General features: G+C 43.5%; 11 protein-coding genes across 11 annotated transcripts; 6 read left to right on the top strand and 5 right to left on the bottom strand.

Moving 5' to 3' along the window:
* Nucleotides 1-20: 20 nt before the first annotated feature.
* On the top strand, nucleotides 21-751 carry SWS2 (mitochondrial 37S ribosomal protein uS13m). Its single transcript, XM_020214973.1, has one exon. The coding sequence runs from the start codon at nucleotides 29-31 to the stop codon at nucleotides 473-475; it is 447 nt and encodes a 148-aa protein (XP_020070575.1). The 5' UTR covers nucleotides 21-28; the 3' UTR covers nucleotides 476-751.
* On the bottom strand, nucleotides 580-3413 carry PMS1 (ATP-binding mismatch repair protein; the record flags this gene model as incomplete). The annotated part of the gene is made up of 2 exons (XM_020216862.1): nucleotides 580-3071; nucleotides 3317-3413. The coding sequence occupies 2 exons, from the start codon at nucleotides 3411-3413 to the stop codon at nucleotides 580-582; spliced, it is 2589 nt and encodes an 862-aa protein (XP_020070574.1).
* Nucleotides 3414-3783: 370 nt separating this feature from the next.
* Nucleotides 3784-5808, bottom strand: SAL1 (Ca(2+)-binding ATP:ADP antiporter SAL1). The gene has a single exon (XM_020214972.1). It carries the CDS (start codon nucleotides 5484-5486, stop codon nucleotides 3972-3974), a length of 1515 nt encoding a protein of 504 aa, XP_020070573.1. The 5' UTR covers nucleotides 5487-5808; the 3' UTR covers nucleotides 3784-3971.
* An 839-nt stretch (nucleotides 5809-6647) lies between these two features.
* Nucleotides 6648-7457, top strand: CYBJADRAFT_126956 (uncharacterized protein; the record flags this gene model as incomplete). The annotated part of the gene is made up of 1 exon (XM_020212672.1): nucleotides 6648-7457. The coding sequence occupies one exon, from the start codon at nucleotides 6648-6650 to the stop codon at nucleotides 7455-7457; it is 810 nt and encodes a 269-aa protein (XP_020070572.1).
* An 11-nt stretch (nucleotides 7458-7468) lies between these two features.
* On the top strand, nucleotides 7469-7848 carry CYBJADRAFT_167568 (uncharacterized protein). Its single transcript, XM_020214971.1, has one exon. The coding sequence runs from the start codon at nucleotides 7607-7609 to the stop codon at nucleotides 7811-7813; it is 207 nt and encodes a 68-aa protein (XP_020070571.1). The 5' UTR covers nucleotides 7469-7606; the 3' UTR covers nucleotides 7814-7848.
* A 150-nt stretch (nucleotides 7849-7998) lies between these two features.
* CYBJADRAFT_184588 (mitochondrial carrier protein) lies at nucleotides 7999-9022 on the top strand (the record flags this gene model as incomplete). The annotated part of the gene is made up of 1 exon (XM_020217135.1): nucleotides 7999-9022. The coding sequence occupies exon 1, from the start codon at nucleotides 8126-8128 to the stop codon at nucleotides 9020-9022; it is 897 nt and encodes a 298-aa protein (XP_020070570.1). The 5' UTR covers nucleotides 7999-8125.
* A 65-nt stretch (nucleotides 9023-9087) lies between these two features.
* Nucleotides 9088-11642, bottom strand: EOS1 (Eos1p; the record flags this gene model as incomplete). The annotated part of the gene is made up of 2 exons (XM_020216413.1): nucleotides 9088-10033; nucleotides 10642-11642. The coding sequence occupies 2 exons, from the start codon at nucleotides 11640-11642 to the stop codon at nucleotides 9088-9090; spliced, it is 1947 nt and encodes a 648-aa protein (XP_020070569.1).
* A 1649-nt stretch (nucleotides 11643-13291) lies between these two features.
* On the top strand, nucleotides 13292-14239 carry CYBJADRAFT_127058 (mitochondrial carrier; the record flags this gene model as incomplete). The annotated part of the gene is made up of 1 exon (XM_020212676.1): nucleotides 13292-14239. The coding sequence occupies one exon, from the start codon at nucleotides 13292-13294 to the stop codon at nucleotides 14237-14239; it is 948 nt and encodes a 315-aa protein (XP_020070568.1).
* A 106-nt stretch (nucleotides 14240-14345) lies between these two features.
* ARO7 (chorismate mutase ARO7) lies at nucleotides 14346-15134 on the bottom strand (the record flags this gene model as incomplete). The annotated part of the gene is made up of 1 exon (XM_020212671.1): nucleotides 14346-15134. One exon carries the CDS (start codon nucleotides 15132-15134, stop codon nucleotides 14346-14348), a length of 789 nt encoding a protein of 262 aa, XP_020070567.1.
* A 327-nt stretch (nucleotides 15135-15461) lies between these two features.
* On the bottom strand, nucleotides 15462-16328 carry JID1 (Jid1p; the record flags this gene model as incomplete). The annotated part of the gene is made up of 1 exon (XM_020213682.1): nucleotides 15462-16328. The coding sequence occupies one exon, from the start codon at nucleotides 16326-16328 to the stop codon at nucleotides 15462-15464; it is 867 nt and encodes a 288-aa protein (XP_020070566.1).
* Nucleotides 16329-16675: 347 nt separating this feature from the next.
* On the top strand, nucleotides 16676-18337 carry SMK1 (mitogen-activated protein kinase SMK1). The gene has a single exon (XM_020214970.1). It carries the CDS (start codon nucleotides 16996-16998, stop codon nucleotides 18235-18237), a length of 1242 nt encoding a protein of 413 aa, XP_020070565.1. The 5' UTR covers nucleotides 16676-16995; the 3' UTR covers nucleotides 18238-18337.
* The last annotated feature ends 91 nt before the right edge of the window (nucleotides 18338-18428 follow it).

The raw sequence follows: 18428 nt of genomic DNA, 5'->3' as shown, positions 1-18428 counted from the left end.
ATAGAAAGAGAAGCAGTGAACGTTAAACATGGCTGTTACTATCATGGGAAAGGCCTTTCGTGCCAAGGAACTGGTTACTGTTGGCTTGAAGTCTAAGTTCTACGGACTTGCGAAGGATGATGTTCAAAGAATCTGTGCCAAACTGGGATTGTATCCAATGATGCGTATGCACCAATTATCAGAACAACAGATCTTGGGTATAACCAAGGAGCTCTCGGAGCTCACGATAGAAGGTGATGCAAGAGCAGTCATTCGTCAAAATATTGCTCTTAAGAGAGCCATTGGGTCTTACTCAGGTATTAGACATGCCATGGGTCTTCCAGTTCGTGGTCAAAAGACAAGAACAAACGCAAAGACTGCTAGAAAACTTAATAGAATCGAGAGAAGAGGATACTCCACATATGCTGGTGCTAGCATTCAGCAGGAGACAGGTGTTTTTGGCGCGTTCAAAAACTTCCTCAAGCCCTTCTTTTAGATCAAGAGAAGAAGGATCACATTTATTAAGCGCACAACATTTCCGGTACATAGGTTTATCTGTCTTATTCATGACGGGTTGATGTAAATATATTATATTGTATGTCACAGACTATAGTCCTCTCTAAATGGTTCCCACTCCAGTTCTGTTAAGTGTCTCATTGTTGGCCTACCGTGGGGACAGTTCCAGGGTTTATCCAAATCTCCAAGGTTAGAGACAACCTGAGACATCTGCCTATGAGATAGGTGTTTTCCAATCATTATTGATTTTCGGCAGGCCCTCATTGCTAACATCGAACGAACTTTGGAACACCGTAGTGTTTGAGTGTTGGATTGTTGCTCTTTGATCAGATGCAATAACTCATAGAAATCCACAGTGTCAAATGTGATTCGCTTCGACATTGGCAAGGATACCAGTTTGATACGATTTCCAGGAATACCATCCATGTCTATAGACAACTGGAATCCATTCTTTGTAATCACATCCTGGTTATCAATCACAACAAGTTCGTCAATGACACTGAGTTCTAATGATTGAGGAACAACCATTCTTTGGCTCTCCATCACTGTATCCCTCTGAAGTTGTTCAAAGTTGTATTTCTCATCGGATGCATGTTGATCGATTATGAACATGTCTCTTTTATTATCCAGCTCACGAGTAACAAGGATAAACCCCAAGTTGAATTGTCCAATAATTTTCATATTTTTGAAGTCCTTTTTGGACACAGTTAGCGTGAGGTAATTCTCAGATTCTTCTTGATTGTTAATGTCATCGAGGTCGACTTTTTGTCTAGAGACTGGTTTACCTGTTAGAGGTTTTGCAAATTGTACGGGTAAACCCACTGATACTTCAAAGAATTCAGATGTTCCAATTTCTTTGTACTTGACAAGTTCAAGCTCATCTCTATTTGAATCCTCCTCATCGTTGTTAACTTCTTCTATGTGTTCATCCTCTTCATCTGATTGGCTTTCCTCTTCCGAATCGTGGTCATGATTACACTTTCCCCTTCGATGGATAATAGTATCAACAGTACTTTGTATTTCTTTGAGTGCTGGTTCTTCTTGAGAACCAAGTTTGAAGGCAGATAAAGATTTCAATGTAGTGAGTTTGTTTGTGAAAGTTGGCTGTAGTAATTTCTTAGAGGGCCTGACAGTTGGCTCAACCTCTTCTAGATTCTCTTCTTCTGAGCTGGAAGTATCTTCCAATTCAGGTACATGATTATGAACATTTTCATCAATTTCTACCCCAACAACATCATTCAGGTCATCTGCCTCTTCAATTTCATGGATATTTGTGCGTTCATCGTTTTCTTCTTCAACCTCATGGACATTTGTGCATTCATCGTTCTCTTCTTCAACTTCTATACTCTCAATTCTTATAGTTTCAACCTTCGCTCTTTTGGTGGAGCTTTGATCTTCAATTTCATCAAGCGGTCTCTTCCTTGGAGTGTCATCAACAAGTGTGTCGTCAATAGAGGAGGAGAAACGACTTCTCAGGGTGCTTATTGTTTCATCTGATTCATTTTCATCAAAAGAAAGTTTATGCGTGCGGGTGGTTCTTGGAAGACTCAAGTCCTGTGCATCATAGAACTGAATCATACTCGATCTTAGCTCATCAAGAACCGCATCCTCATTGTTGATCAGGACTGTCCTCTTATCAGGGGTGACATTAAGATCCAAAAACCCCGGGGAAATTGTTATATCCAATATAATTACTGGTAGTTGAGTAGCGTTAAATGTCTTGTATGTTTCGTTGATAACCTGTGCCCACTTCCTAAGGTTAACGGGTCTCTTGTTGATGAAAAAGTACTGTCTATCCTTTGCAGCCCTTCCAAAGCCAACTTTTGAGACAAATCCGTCCAGCTTGATGGTATAATCGTCATTGAAATCAGATATTTTCAGTTTTGATTTAACCAAGTTTAAATCCAATTCTATGTCCAATGGAACCAAGCCTTGTAACCCAGTTGAACCAAATATGCTGATAATGTTACTCTTTAGCGAATTGAGACCTTGAGAGTGTAGCATATTAACCTTCTTACCCTTAGAGTTCACATTCCGCACCACAAACTTGACCTTAGTATTGATCAACGCGTATGATTGCAGTAAAGAAATACACTTGTTGAACTCTCTCTTGATGTTCTTCGTCAGTTCTTTCAACCGCACAGGAAGATTCTTAAACAGAGACGAAACCGTGACAGTAGTACCCTTTGAGCCTTTACAAATAGTTGTCTTGTCCAATGCTCCAGATTCCTTGAAAGTCAACTGGTGTGCCATAGGTGGAGATTGCGTGGTGACAATGCCCAAGGAGCCTATCGAACACAAGGACGATAACGCTTCACCTCTGAAGCCCAATGTGTGCACCTTCTCTAGTTCATTGAAAGAGGACAACTTAGAAGTATGATGCTTCAAAGCTATTGATTCAAAATCCTCTTCTGAAATCCCATCACCATTATCACTCACTGTGATCGAATCCAACCCGTAATTCTTGAACTCCACTTCAACAACAGTCGCATTGGCATCCAGACTATTCTCCACAACTTCCTTTACAATGGAGGTCATATCGACAATCACCTGACCCGATGTGATCCGATGAACATCTGCTACTTCGATATTTCTAATCACCATTGTCACCGCCTCTGCCGTTTGCTCCCAATCTCTTAATGTTTACGCGTCAAAACAACAACAACGCGCTTTTCTGTTTTTGTTATGGGGTTTTGTGAATTTAAGCCGCCATGACAACGGAAAGCTCTGCTTAGCAAATTACAGCTGATGTTCAATGACACACCATGCAACAAACCACGGTTAGGGAACTATTAGCATGTTTCAAGCAGTATATCATAACCTGGTTGAATATCATCGCTTATGAGCGAGGTGTGTACCCAAAGACAGCATTTGAGGAGAGAAACTCGTTCAATCTTAGGGTTCCATACAACAGACATCCATCCGTACAAGAATGGCAATTGGAGCTTGTACAAGACCTCCTAAATGATCTAACACTTGGACACTTGATGGCTCTACGGTTGATTCTAGCGGCTGATAATGCCTCTGAGTGTTATACACTGGACCTGCGAGAATTTCGAACCATAAAGCCCGATTTCCATGATAAAGAAATAGTTGATGTTTGTATAGATGATATGGTTGATCAATATCGGGCCAATTTGAGTGCTTTCATCTCACAGATACGAACTCTCAGGCCACCGCTTGACGGGATATTCCCAACCATGGAGGTCACAGCGGAGACCAAAGGTTTGACCCTCAAGGAGGATTGGATATTAGATAAACGAAATGAATATATTCAAGAAAATGATAACGATAATGGAAATATTAAAAGTATGAGTTCGTTGAGACCATTGCCCATAGTCGAATGTGGCCCAATAGTGTTTTATTCCTCAATTGAAATCAAACAAGCAAGTAAATAACATAATGAAAACAGATATAACATAAAAACAACACAGACAAATATAATGCATACATGCTTCAGCATGCTATGGTGTGAATCATTCCAAGTTCATTGCTCTCTTCAAATTTTCGTACATGAGATAACTTATGGACACAGCAGGACACACTTTTGCCAAATTAGGTACTAAACCTTTAAACAGACCTGGTAGACCTTCCCTTTTGATTGTTTGTTGTAGAACGTCTCTAAATCCATCGTACTTATAAGGGTGGGCAAATGTACCCTGTGCTTGAAGTCTGGTTCTTAACAAGTTTATCGGATAAACCACCGTGGCACCAACGGTACCTGAAAATGCACCCATAGGTAACACCACCAAATTACTCATGATGACGCTATCTTCTGAACATTTGAGTCTCTTTGCTTCCTTGTGAATGTACCACTTTTTGAGGGCACTGAACGTACCCAAATCCAAAGCAGCATAAGGGAAAATACCGGCAACACCAACCAAAACACCTCTATAGAACAGTTTCATACCACCTTCGTTGTACATCTGACGTGCGGTTTCAATCAGAAGCTTATTCCCCTTGATTTTGGTATCCAGTGGAGCGCACTGGACACGATATTTCAGAGTATCGATTGGATAAACGGTGAATTGAGAAACGACACCACCAAGACCACCAGCAATATATGTTGATACTTTTGATAGCTGGGACACATCCTCCACATTTTCCAAGTTTGCCATGACTCTCTTTGCCAATTCAAACGATCCGAACTTCATTGCAGATTCAGGGAACACTTTCATAACGTTCAATCCATTACCCACGTAAAATGCCTTCAGCCCACCCTGTCTATATAGTGTAGTGGCAGCTTTAACCAAAGGAGATCTAATCTTCTTTAGTGGTACATTGTTGTGCTGTTTAGCCAATTCGGACTTGTCATGTAATAGTGTCGAGGAAAGATCCGTTCTTGCAATGAGGAAGACCTTAATACGATCAAACGGCGCCGTACACGTTCTCGACACGACACCCGAGAGTCCACCAGCTAAGAAGAACCCGATACCTTTTAAGAATTCATTCACCACCGTGACATCACCTTCAGAGTTCAAATCGGCCTCGTTATTATTGAGAAATTCATAAGCGGTGCGTAGCCTTGATCCGTTCATTCTTGGTACAAACAGTAAGAATTCACGCCATTGGTCATACGTAATGTAGTCTGAAGAAGACTTGGAACTGATGTGCCGTGAGAATTCCGAAAAGTCCTCGACGTCTTTGTCCTTGATCTGCTTCAGGTACCTCTTCAACTCCGATTTCACAATCTTACCATCTTGATCTTTGTCAATCTTGACAAAGCCTGCATGTATTTGAGCATCCGCTTTACGCATGTAATCTTTAAATTCCTGGAAATCTATCACATCGTCACCGTTGGAGTCTAACGAGTGAAACAGATTGTCGATCGCAGACTTGGAGTTCTTCAATGGATGGTTTGTCTCGTGGAATGCCTTGTGTAAGGTCGTCGCATCCACTTTCCCTGTATGGTTCAAGTCGATGAGCTCGAAAAGCCTCTTCAGCTCTTGCTCATCTGGTACTCTCTTAATGGGGGACTTATCCGTGGTCATTATTTCTCCTCTCTCCGTTAGCAACGCAAATAACAACTAGATCAAACACAGATGAAGAGAGAACAACAAAGCAGTTGATGCAACCTTTAGATTTTTTTCTCTTCTTTCTATACAATTGCGGTTGTGTTTACAATTTTTTTCTTTCTTTTTTCCCTCTGGCTCTTTCCGTTTGTACGATGGTAAAATTCCGCCCAGTTTTCATTGGAGCTTTACCGGGGGTTCTCTCCTAATTTTGTGCACCTGAAGCCAGCGGCAGGTCTATACAGTGTGGAACCGTACGGCTCTGCCTAGAGTTCCTTTGAAGTTTAGGCAGAAAACAATGCCCTCTAGAAGGAGCCCTGCTTAAACAAGGCGAAACAAAACGGTACTTTCCCCTGTGAAGCCCAATTGGGTTAACAGTGCCGCTGCCTGGTGTCCCCGGGGCACAACACCTCCACGGTCAATTCTGGATATTGCTCCTATTAGCTACAGATGGCAGCTCACATCGATCTTCTAAAATGTGTAGCACACTGCCTCTTGTCTATATTATACAAGGTGAGACCTAAGAAGTCATTCAAGCTTCAAATGATGGGTGGACGCCCTGGATGAAACCGGCGCGGGCCTCTCATCTTCAACGAGCCGGGAGATGTGTGCGTGGATGATTTTGAAACATCGCGAAATCAACAATTCACCCCGAGTAGCATTGGTCAACGGATACACACAAACCCCCATTGGTCCATGAGCCTGGTGCTTAGTCAGAGAGGGGCACTGTCATAACTGCTCGAATACGGTTTTTGTCCTTGCAGCTCTAGTTCTTTTGGTCTTGCGTCAGTGCGATGTTTTAGATCAACTACATCTCATTTTCATCAGAGAGGAGTTGATGTTTGGTGCAATTCCGCACACTGTAGAAACCCATGGAAATTCAGACATGTTGGCGGGATACGTCCTGATCTCACCTTCCCTCTGTGGACTGTGGCATGTGCTCTTGAACAAAAAACACACGTACACAAACTGTGCTTCTTATCGCCGTAGGGGTTCGCTTCCCGGGGGCTAATACCGATGAGTTTTTTCAGAGTTGGGACTATAAAAGGATAGGTTCCAGGTTAGTTTTTCCTTCGACGTGTTATCACTCTTCTCATTCCGAAATATCCCCATTGATTCAATTGGTATCATAGGAAGACGATGTCATACGGATCTGCAGCAGCTGATAGACTTAGAGGTAAAACCATCCTCATCACCGGTGCCTCTGCTGGTATTGGTGAGCAAACAGCCATTGATTACGCGGAAGCTTCCAACGGTGAAGTTACACTGATTCTCACAGCCAGAAGATTGGAGAAGCTGGAAGAGCTGAAGTCCAAACTGGAGAAGGACTTCTCCACCATCAAGGTCATCATTGCCAAGCTGGATGTTTCCGACTTGAAGGATATTGACACTTTCTTTGAAACCTTTGCGGAGGCTCTCTCAAAGGTTGACATTCTCGTCAACAACGCCGGAAAAGCACAAGGATTGGATAAGATTGGTGATATAAAGCAAGCCGATATCAACACAATGTTTGATACAAACGTTATTGGTATGATTGCCATTACTCAAAAGATCCTGAAAGGCATGAAGGAGAGAAACAGCGGAGATATTGTTCAATTGGGATCCATTGCTGGCAGAGACCCTTACCCAGGTGGTGGTATTTACTGCGCAACTAAGGCTGCTCTCAGATCATTCACACACTCTTTGAGAAAGGAGCTGATCGACACCAAAATCAGGGTCATTGAAGTCGACCCAGGTAACGTTGAGACAGAGTTCTCAAACGTGAGATTCTTTGGCGATAAGGAGAGAGCTAAGAAGGTTTACGAAGGAACAGAACCGCTGATCGCAAAGGATATCGCAGACCTCATCATCTTTGCCACTACCAGACGTGAGAATACCGTCATCGCAGAGACGTTGATCTTCTCTACAAACCAGGCATCTGCATTCCATCTCCACAGAGAAACCAAATAGATGGCTGATCGAGGCCCCAAGGAAATTTTGTCCGTTTAGCTCTTTTGTGAAAAGACAAAACCAGTGTGTACGTTATAGAGGTGAATTGTATGATTCATCAGCTTATTGCTGTGTGTAGGTGATATAATCTCTCAACAAAACTCCAATCAATGACACCTCTCAGAACAAATTGGCGAAGCTCATCGCAGATGGACGGACGGCGAGCCCCTATCGGGGCTCGTTGTGCGCTGCCGTTGTTATCGCTTGCATCGCTAAATTTTTTCCCATACAGATTTCCACCGCTGGATGCTAAGCTTACCAATAACCATGTCGTTCAGCTCTTCAATTCATCTCAAACAAATCCTCCAATTGTATAAACCTGGAGTAAATCATCTCGAGCTTTGTATAATTGACTCCGTCTAGTTGACTCCGGACTGGATCAAACCACCAGGCGTTTACACCGTAGAAATTGGGGTTTCTTTTTTTTTTTCCCTCTTTGGCGAGTCTCTCTTGTTCTTTCCCGTCTTGCGCAACCAGGAAAATTAGCCGTCCAGTAACAGATAAAGCTGGGCCCAGTGCCAAAAAAGAGCTACATCCATGGGAAAACTTTTCATTCATCTCCAATTATTTGGACTCTTTCAATAGATCACGCTTGTTTCACTCTTTTACCCCATCTTGATCGTTGAGCGATGACCGAGGAGCTTGCGTTCATCGGTATCGATGAGATTCCGCAGAGCGACAGCTACAGGGTTCTGAAGGATCTGTTTGCCGGTACCATTGGTGGTATTGCACAGGTTTTAGTTGGCCAGCCCTTTGATACCACCAAGGTCCGATTGCAGTCGGACGCCAGTGGCAAGTACAACGGTCCATTGGACGTTGTGAAGAAGCTGGTCAAAGAGGAAGGTCCGAGGGCCTTTTACAAAGGGACCTTGACTCCGCTGGTTGGGGTAGGTGCCTGTGTGTCGATCCAATTCGCAGTCAACGAGTACATGAAGAGATCTGTCTTTGACATAAACAAGGGGTTGACGGGCCCACAGTACTACACATCAGGAGTGGTTGCAGGTGTTGCAAACTCGATACTGGCCAGTCCAATTGAACATGTGAGATCGAGATTACAGACTCAAATCGCCGGTTCTTTGGGTCCTTTACAGATGATCAAAAAGATATACAGCACGGCTGGGTTTACACATGGTATCATGAAGGGATTCCTACCAACAGCTATTAGAGAAGGTCATGGCATGGGTATGTACTTCTTGACGTTTGAATACCTCGTGAAGAGAGATATCACCAGAAACAGCATTGAGAGGAAGGAGGTTCCAGGATTGAGGCTCTGTTTATACGGTGCAATGTCAGGATACGCGATGTGGCTCTCCGTGTACCCAATAGATTTCATCAAGTCAAGAATCCAGACAGATAGCCTTGAAACTCCAAAGTACAAGGGAATCAAGGACGTTGTTAGAACGGTCTTCAAGGAACAGGGTGTCAAGGGTTTCTTCAAAGGGTTCGTACCAACAATCCTTAGAGCTGCACCAGCTAATGCAGCAACTTTCTACGCATTTGAAATCACAATTAGAGCTTTGGCTTAGTATCAGGGGAATATGTATAGTACATTGTTATACAATAGAACCTAAAAGCACATCGAAATGGTATGTCAGAATGTATTGGTGAATATTCCGTCGAGTAGCTCCTTCCCACTTAGATCCAATCTGATTATCAGAAGCACCCGGAGTAGTACAATCATGCTGATAAAGCTAGCCAACCCAACAGGCACCACTGCAAAGACAGCGATGTTATAGTAGTCAATGGTTCTTCTCCTGTTTCCTGCCTTTGGATCAAGATTGCTAGTCACGAAATTTTGAATGATGTAAGCACCTGTTAAGACACATGAGATCAAGATCCAAGTGTGTAAAGAGTAACTTCCTTCTGGGCTGAAAATGGACAATGCACCAGTTTCAATAGTGATAAGAAACATAGAGATGGATAGAACCCTCAGGATAGCTGCAGATGTTTGATATGTAACTATCCATCGTACCATCAACCCATCAATGACCTGGTAGGACAAGTAAGCAGCAACAAAGCACCATACACCGGCCAGGAAATATTCCGTGGGACTGGCCGTTGTTAGCATTGGGATATAGTTAACATCTGTGATTGAGGATTCATTAATGCTGAAAGTCTCAACTGTGTACTTGAACGCCTTGAAAGCATGGTATGACGGCGGTAGCAGCACAACATCTCGACAGAACGCCAACGCGAGGTGCTGTCTAGCGTTCAGAAAGTTCAATCCCATCTGTTTCAAGTTCTTCTTGGATGTTCGTGAATTCTGCTGCTCGTCATCTTGTAGTGATGCCATTGAAGATGTTGACCTTTGCATGGGTCTACCAGCGGCAGCTTCATAAGGTGGGGCTTGTTCGTCATGTTGATGCCTCTGTTGTTGCTGTTGCTGTTGCTGTTGCTGCTGGGCATAGTTTTGTAAACTCACACTCGATGGGGTCCCACTTATATGCTGCTGTTGAATTTGGAAGTCTTCATAGTCAGAGTTATCTGGCAAGGGAGTTGGAGGAGGAATATCTGCGTAGTTTTGGTTGTTCTGTTGGCTTTCATGCCGATGGTGATGAGCACGACCCCTATACATGTGAAGCGATACAAAGGAACCGGGATTTGAATATAGATCACCGTAATCAAGTCCTGCTAATGTGGACGTGAGATAAGAGCAGTTTGTATCCGGTCTACCGTTCCAGCTTTTACAAGTATATTGGCTCCGGGGGTTCCAGATTCGTCGTACTTTGAACCAAGCCCAAAGTTTTTAAATCGGCCTAGTGTCCTGTGCTGTGCGTAACAAAGCGGTATTGACGAGATAATATTAGCAGTGCTGGGGATATCTAATGATCTTTGATTGGAGTGTGGAAATATGCTACGGTCGTTGATTTATAATACAGTTCTGTAGAAAGACCATAGGAATGAGGTAAAACAGGCACTATTAGAGCGCATTAATTCAGAAGGTATATACGTGGAGAAGTATATAGGGACCAAGAACTGCTTGGTTGTAGTTTCAAAGAATGAATAGTAGTTGGTATGCTGAGCATCACACAGGGGTTCTATGTGATGATGCAATGTTCAAAGACGTTGATTATCGAGTCAAAAGAAAGGCGTCCATTGGAAAAGTAAAGGGAGCAGACAAGGAAAAAAGTAATGGCCAGGTTACCAGAACTTGTACCATGGACGATGTAATTTCCTTGAAAGTTGTTTGAAGTACTCCATTTCTGTCCAACAGTCTCTTCCCCAGTCACAGCCCGCCATGTTGACCATGAAGTCTCTGTCCTTTTCGTTATAGAAGTAACGTGGGTCGTTGGCCTCTTGCCAGCACGCGCCTGGAGGGAAGGCATTGATCGATCTCAACGGCAAGAACGTTGTGCGTTCTCTGATCCATGGTAAGTTGGTGTACAAGCTTTCTAACGCATCTTGCTCCTTGTGTTCCCATATCATGTGCTTCTGTTCGTAAAAGACAGGATCCCACCAGATGTCCAACAGCGTCTCTGCCCATTCTCCCTTCTTGATCAGAAAGGAGCCCAGGTTGAACCCACCACAGTCCTGGGTAATGACGAGCTCCACTGGTGATGTTAAATCAACATAAGGAACATCTGGAGAAATGTGCAGTGGGTTGAAATCTCCAAGTTGTCTGTTTGTGATATTGTCCAGCTTGGAAAACACTTGCTCTTCAAGCGAGATCTCAGGTTCCATGATGTAGGTGTGTAAGTCCAACCACCAAAACCATTCAGCGTTAGGGAACTGTCTAAAGCTCTGTTTCAGTATATCAACCTTTTCCCAGCTTTCTCTCCACTCGTGAGAGTATCTCTTCTTCAAAGTGAGGTCCTTGATGACCAGTCCATATCCGTGCTTTTGGGCATAGTTTCTCTTGTTGGCAATGCTTGATCTCTCAATGGACCATTCCTGTGCACCTTTCCACTTGAGAACACCGCCACCTTCGTTTGCCGCTAGAATGAGCACAACCTTCGGATCGGACAGTGAGAAATGGGGCACGAGTGGGATATCGGTGAATAGAGACAATCCTAAAAGCACCAACAGCAGCAATCCAAACTTCTTGTACTTATTCATGGTGGAGCTCAAAGCATGGCCCCTGGCTTTCCACGAATAGGAAGGGCTATATTTGAGATTCGATTCAATATCTTTATCAACGTACACCATCGATGCTCAAAAGAATTACGTCTCGGTTGGAAATGTTGTTGTGTCCAAAGTTTTGATTTGAGAGACAAAAATAGTTTACTAGCGAGGAAAAAAAAAACAGACAAATGGACAAGTACAGCACAGAGAGAAGGAGAAATGATCCAAATGACAAATAAATGAATTCAGACGAGTTCACAGTGTTGGATTCTTCCACAGTCAAAGAACCAACGAGCAGGGTTGCAATAGTTAAGCAGTTCTTGCCTGTGATTTGGAACCAGTTGTGGGAGCGATGGTTTAAAGGGGAAAGGACAAGTCTCTGGCTTCGAGATATTTTACGAGGGTTGAAAAAAGAAAACAAAAAAATGGGCAACCTCAACAACAGGGGAAAAAAACACAAAGTTGCACGGATTCAGAAGGAAATGTCCAAGAGACAAAATGGACAAACAGGACAGTTCTCCCGTTAAGTGATTAGTACGCGCTTCGTTCGGCCATTTTCACTGCGGTGTGCTTGAAATGGTGCAAGGAGACGTAAAAGCTACTTGATTTCATCCATCATTCAGTGATAATGTTAGGCGCCTTCAGATCATCACATGTAATACAGAGCGCACGAGGCCTCAAGCGGAACCTGAAATTAAGAGACACACAACGGTACGGACACAATGGTAGACACACCAGTTCTGACGGTCGGTGGTTCGAACCCCCTCAGTGACTGCTCTCGCCACATCTCGAGATAAATCCAAAAGAAAACAAAAACATTTGTTGCTCCGATCGAAATTGACTATCCCAGGAGGTATCGACGTGTCCGTCCAAGCACCTCTCACACTCCCAGGCATCTTGCACGTCGTTTCTTTTTTTTTCTCCTTTCGTTCTCCCACGCTTCACGCCAAATGCATGAGGCTATCCCGCGACTTTTGGTATAACCTTCCTCTAGCGGAGAAACCTGTATCTAAAACTTCTCCAAGAAGCGACTGACAACGAGATGAAACTTCAGGAGGGCGGTGTGTCTTTAAAAACATGAAAAAAAAGAAACCACAGTTGCCCTAACACGACACAGCTCGTAGTTAAGCACATTGCCTCGTACGTTGGTGCCTCATGATGTACTTCTTATCAATTCAGGTTGTACAATTATCTGTGTTGGTCTGGTGATCACTTAGAGGAGGTATGGGTTGACATTAAGGTGTCACAATGCTTCATTTGAACCCTTTTTGCTCAAGATCGGAAACAATCAACTTAGTGCCTGCACTCCAAAAAAAAAGATTAAGGTGAAATCAGACACTACGTGCTAACGTAACCCTCTGTCGGCACAAGAGAGATTACTGTTCATACGGCATGTTCACCCTGAAAGCTTTTCCAGCATCGCAAAAGTACAAAATTGGGTCTGGATGCGATTGTCCTTGACGTACGTGATCAAAAAATACAAACGGTCGCATGCGTTTACCCTCGTGGAAAACGATACCCGGTGTCTGCGTTTTTTAACGCCGTAGCTACAACCGATCTTGGTAGTCTTCGTATTACACCAAGTTGTACACCTAAAATGCACACGGGCCATGTTGGTATAAAATCTTACAGTATTGTCTCCATTTTCCTTTTTCCTTGCTTTATCATCTTTCAGGTGAGCTTTGGTTCTACACTTTCAACTTTGAGCCATTCAATTGATACCGCAAAGGAAAATGGATAAAGAACTGCAGTCTTTTGTTGAAGAGATACCGTTCTTGAACTACGCAGAGGTGACTCCAAGTACAGCGACACATGAACATGAGGAACACAAGAGAGATCCTATTCGTATAGCGAAAGACGTGTTTGCCGGAACCATGGGAGGTGTTGCACAGGTTCTTGTGGGGCAACCGTTTGATACTGCAAAGGTGAGATTGCAGTCAGACGCACTGGGTAAATACTCTGGAATGCTAGACGTTTCAAGAACGCTCGTTAAAAATGAAGGTGTGCGCGCTTTTTACAAAGGTACCATGGCACCGTTGGTTGGTGTTGGAGTGTGCGTTTCCATTCAATTTGCCGTTAACGAATACATGAAGCGTGTTGTTTTCCACAATAAACCAGACTTGTCATCCCTCCAATACTGGATTGCAGGTACGTGCGCAGGATTCGCAAATAGTGTTGTGGCAAGTCCAATTGAGAATATCAGATCAAAGTTGCAGATGAGTGTATCTGGCAACATGCGCACAGTGGAACTGATCAAGGAGATATACTCCAAGGCTGGTTTTTGCCATGGTATAATGAGAGGTTATACCGCAACGCTAATACGTGGAATGGGTACTGGTATCTATTTCATGACTTTTGAAAAACTAGTGGCACATGACATGAGAACGCACAAGCTTGAACGTAAGGAGATCCCAGGCTGGAGAATGTGCTTATATGGAGGAATCGCAGGCAATTGTATGTGGGCTGCTTCGTACCCTGTCGATTTCGTAAAGACTAAGCTCCAGACCGACTCGCTGGATACCCCAAAGTACAGAGGCATGAAAGACGTTGTGGTGGCTGTATACAAAGCCAGAGGTGTAGCTGGATTCTTCAAAGGATTTGTACCTACAATGCTAAGAGCAGCACCTGCAAATGCTGCGACTTTCTATGCATTCGAGCTTACAATTAGAGCATTGGGTTAGAATTTGTAACGGTGGGTTTTACTATCTTCGATGAGTTTTTTTTTGCATGATGACGATAAGATTAAAAAGAAGGATACAATAATTTAATAGACAGATCCGGTTGAGATCATTCATCTTCTAATCTTCTCAACAAGTAGTCCACTTCGACTTTTTTAGTCAATGGGATAACCCAGTCTTTGTAGATCTTTGCCAAGTGTTCCACTTTAACTTTACTTGGAACGTTGTCTCCATCTTCATGGCTCCATCTAAGGGTTGGATCTGTTCCGTAGGCACGGCCCTTTTCAATCAACCTTTGTAAGATTTTCTCCTCCACTGCGGAATTGGTAATGGCAGCTTCTATTCCTGCAATGTCCTTGTTGAGTATCATCTGGGTGTATTTTTCACGGTCGTTGATGAACTTGGCCTCGGCAACAAACTTACCAAAATGGATTCTTCTTGAAAGAGCTTGGAGGTTGTCAATATCACAGGTTACACACGACCCCAGGTTTTCCGGTTGTTCGCCGTCACGAGCGCTAACCATGGGGATGATGTGCTCAATGTAGTTCTCCTTAATGAGGTCGTTGATGTTGACTTCATCCGCAAACGACGCCAAAATCTTTGGGTAGTTAATGGATGGGAGCAGCGGTTCCAGGATTTCGTTTGGGAAGAAAGGAACCTGGTCCGGGGATTCGTATCGACGAGCCTGAGAGTGCGTCTTCTCAATGTTCAATAGCATCCAGTCCAAGAACGAGCCGTGGAATTGTGGAATTTCAAACTGGTCCTTTTCATAGATTGACCCATTGGTGAAGAATTGCGCCCGCTCTATAAAGTTGAAGATGATGGTGTCCTCCATACGGACAAGCTCATCACGAATGTTTTGCAAATCAAGAACAGTTTCCGGTTTTAGAAAGTCCATCACGTTAGTGTGCTCGTTACTATAACTAAATCTTCTCCCTTGCCACTTGGAAAGTTTCAAAAGAGGGAATGTCCGTTTCGCAAACATTCTACCGCTGTTTCGTGTTACTCATCAACAACCGCCAATTCGTAGGCTCGGTTTTCCTCTTTTCGCGGGGGCTCGCAATCCTTACAGAGGGGGGAAGAAAGGGCCGCCACTACACATTACAAAGGACTTCATGAATATCATCTCTTGTTAAGTGTATGTTAAAAGTCAAAGCAAAAAAACAACAATTTCTGCTCCCGTAATTGTGTGCACGTGATAGTATACCCCTCTGACACTGACCGTCTATGCCAGGGAAGCTTCCTGCACAGGTTTGGCTTGCATGATCTCCTTCAATAGTTGTTCGTCTTTCTTTGCACCTTCGTTTAGACCTTCTGTTGTCTTGTACATGCCAAATGTTCTGAACCATAAGAATCTTTTTATACGTCCCACACGGCTCGTGTCTAGGCCGTAGTTAAGGTAAGCCGACATCAAGTGGGCCTCGCAGGTGTCATGTACTTCTTGTCTTGCAATTAAAGTCGACTCCATGTTGTTCAAGAAGAACCAACCTTGGATAGCCGCTCCTGAAATCATAAATAGGATTATACCTGCTAATGCCTTCAATTTGTCCTGTCTCAATGCTGGGTCGTTCATATCACGCAAATTCTGATAGTCTTCCCATGTGCTTGCATTCCAATAACGTTGGTCCTGGTAGTTATAGCTCGAAGGCTGTTGGTCTGTACGCCATGTTGGTGCCGTCGTTGAGACACCATTCCATCCAGTTTTGAACTGATCATAAAGCGCCCTTTTCTTATGGTCTTTCAATAATGAATATGCATCTGTTAACATCTTGAATCGTTCACTCTTGTGCTCTTCTGTTAGGGTTGCTCCGGTGTGCGATACGATTAGCTTGTTTACACCCGTATCCGGGTGGTACAATTTCGCCAACTGGTAGTACTTCTTCTTCAACAGCGCACTATCGATGTTGACGTTGTTGTAGAAACCTAACACTTCATAAGGTGTCGGGTTCTTGTGCTGTGGCCATTCCTTGTGGAAAAACGGTTCTCCGTGGGCACCCGTGGGTAACTGGTGTGAGTAGAATCTCTTGGGGCCTTTCACAACTGATAAGCAACAACAGCTTCTCTTTAGCTGTAAGTCTGTTATATGGAACATAGGAACACGGTTGGTTAACACCACTCAGATCTAATGGGAATGAATATGATAAGATGAATATACAAAGAGAAGAATGGAGAAACTAAGGAAAAAGATCCAGAGAAACAGGCGGAAAGATACGAAAGGTGATTGGAGAAGCTGATGAGTTAATTTTCTCTGTTAAAAGTTAAGCGCACCTTCCCTATGTGTTTTTTTTTTGTTTTCAAACACCGCAGTTTGTGCAGGGAAGACCACTGTACCAGGTGCTAGTGTGCTCGAACCAGCCGCTTTTTGTATGGGGGAGCAAGTTTCAAAGCCCTTTTGACACAAACAGAGGCGCGCGCACACACGCGCGTTGAAGAGTGTTTTGTAAAGGCAGACGACGCGGTGTTGCTGCGATGTTGTTGCCATGTGCGGTGTTTAGCTGTACCGTATTTATATTATTGAACAGTGTATTTAAACCGTGACACCGCTGTTTTTTCCCCTACGTTGAACTAAGTGAGCTTTTGTCAAAGGCTCAGTGAAATTGTCTTTCGCAATCCGTGCGCACTGTGATTGGTTGGTTCAGTTTTGTGTCAAAGTGCACAATGACACCGTTGGACAGCATTGAGGGCATACCGTGCACCAGCTATTTGCCCTTCAAGATGAGGTTCAAAGTGTAGTGGTTAAAGAGAAAGGCACTGTAGCGATGGCACACGTTATATCTTCATATTCACATATTCAGCCACCAAACAATGCCCTTGGAGGCTCCTCGAACCATAACAGGTCACAGCAAGAACGACAACTACACCAGCTCAAGAAATACCAAAACACGCTGCTATATCAAAAGAACAGCAAACCTGGATATGTTATCTCTGATAAGGGGGATTTCTACGTCAATTCGAGGTACCAGATTCAAAATGTCTTAGGGAAGGGCTCCTATGGTGTTGTGTGCTCTGCAGTGGATACAAAAACTCCTGCGAAGGAGGTCCCATTGGCGATTAAAAAGGTTTCAAGGATCTTTGAGAAGGAAGTTTTGTTGAAGAGGGCTGTCAGGGAGTTGAAGTTGATGAGATTCTTCAAGGGCCATCGGAACATCATCAACCTCATCGACTTGGATATCGTTTACAGCGCACCGTACGACGGGCTCTACTGTTTCCAAGAGTTGGCAAGTTATGACTTGTCAAAAGTTATCCATTCATCCACGCAATTCTCAGAATTTCACATCCAGAGCTTCCTCTATCAGATCTTGTGTGGGTTGAAGTATATCCATTCTGCAGATGTGGTCCATAGAGACTTGAAACCTGGGAACATCTTGGTGACAATGCAGGGGACTTTAAAGATCTGCGATTTTGGCCTAGCTCGTGGAATATCACCAAAGTTTATGGGCTCAAAATCTCAGGCAATAACAAATTACGTTGCCACTAGGTGGTATAGAGCTCCAGAGCTCCTCTTGAGCAGAAGAAACTATTCCAAACTGGTTGATCTCTGGTCAGTTGGATGTATACTTGGTGAACTATACGGTAGAAAGCCCCTCTTCATGGGTAATGATCAAATCCATCAATCCACAGAGATATTGAAAGTCTTGGGCACACCATCTAGGGAAATAATTTTAAGATATGGTAGTAGTGCAGCGTGGAATTTGTTCAGTCCACCAAGCCCACAATTCCAGCCAATGGCATGGAGTGATGTTTATCCATTTGCATCAGAGAATGCTCATGACCTCATGTCTAAATTGATTTGTTGGGATTCCAACGAGAGGTATAATGTTCATGAACTGATTTCACATAGGTTCTTGAGAATGGTAAGGGACCCATCAGATGAGCCAATCACACCCCAAGTTTTCGATTTCCAGTTTGAGAACACTGCAAAGACCTTTAATGACTACAAGATCTTAATTCACGAAGAAGTTGAACTGTTTAAACAAGCGAGATTGGGGTCTCTCAGCTAACAAAGGTAACTAGTTCTACTTATCTAGAAAGTTTTTTGGGAAAGGGCAACAAAATATAAACACATGCAACCATAGCAATAAAAATCCAAACACCAACGCCAAAAGAAAAATGCCAAAGTTCTCAATGGCTTGTAGCACTGTGTTTCGCATTGGCTGAGGGAAAAGGCGATTGATAAAAACAGCGAAGAGTA

The sequence above is a fragment of the Cyberlindnera jadinii genome (assembly GCF_001661405.1).
Source record: "Cyberlindnera jadinii NRRL Y-1542 unplaced genomic scaffold CYBJAscaffold_6, whole genome shotgun sequence".
NCBI classification, from domain to species: Eukaryota; Fungi; Ascomycota; class Saccharomycetes; order Phaffomycetales; family Wickerhamomycetaceae; genus Williopsis; species Williopsis jadinii.
The sequence above is the reverse complement of the archived record's forward strand: the minus strand, read 5'-3'. Positions and strand labels throughout refer to the sequence as shown.

Coding starts and splice junctions, on each gene's coding strand:
- CYBJADRAFT_167568 (XM_020214971.1), top strand. CDS start 7,607: ATGACACCTCTCAGAACAAATTGGCGAAGCTCATCGCAGATGGACGGA.
- SWS2 (XM_020214973.1), top strand. CDS start 29: ATGGCTGTTACTATCATGGGAAAGGCCTTTCGTGCCAAGGAACTGGTT.
- SMK1 (XM_020214970.1), top strand. CDS start 16,996: ATGGCACACGTTATATCTTCATATTCACATATTCAGCCACCAAACAAT.
- SAL1 (XM_020214972.1), bottom strand. CDS start 5,486: ATGACCACGGATAAGTCCCCCATTAAGAGAGTACCAGATGAGCAAGAG.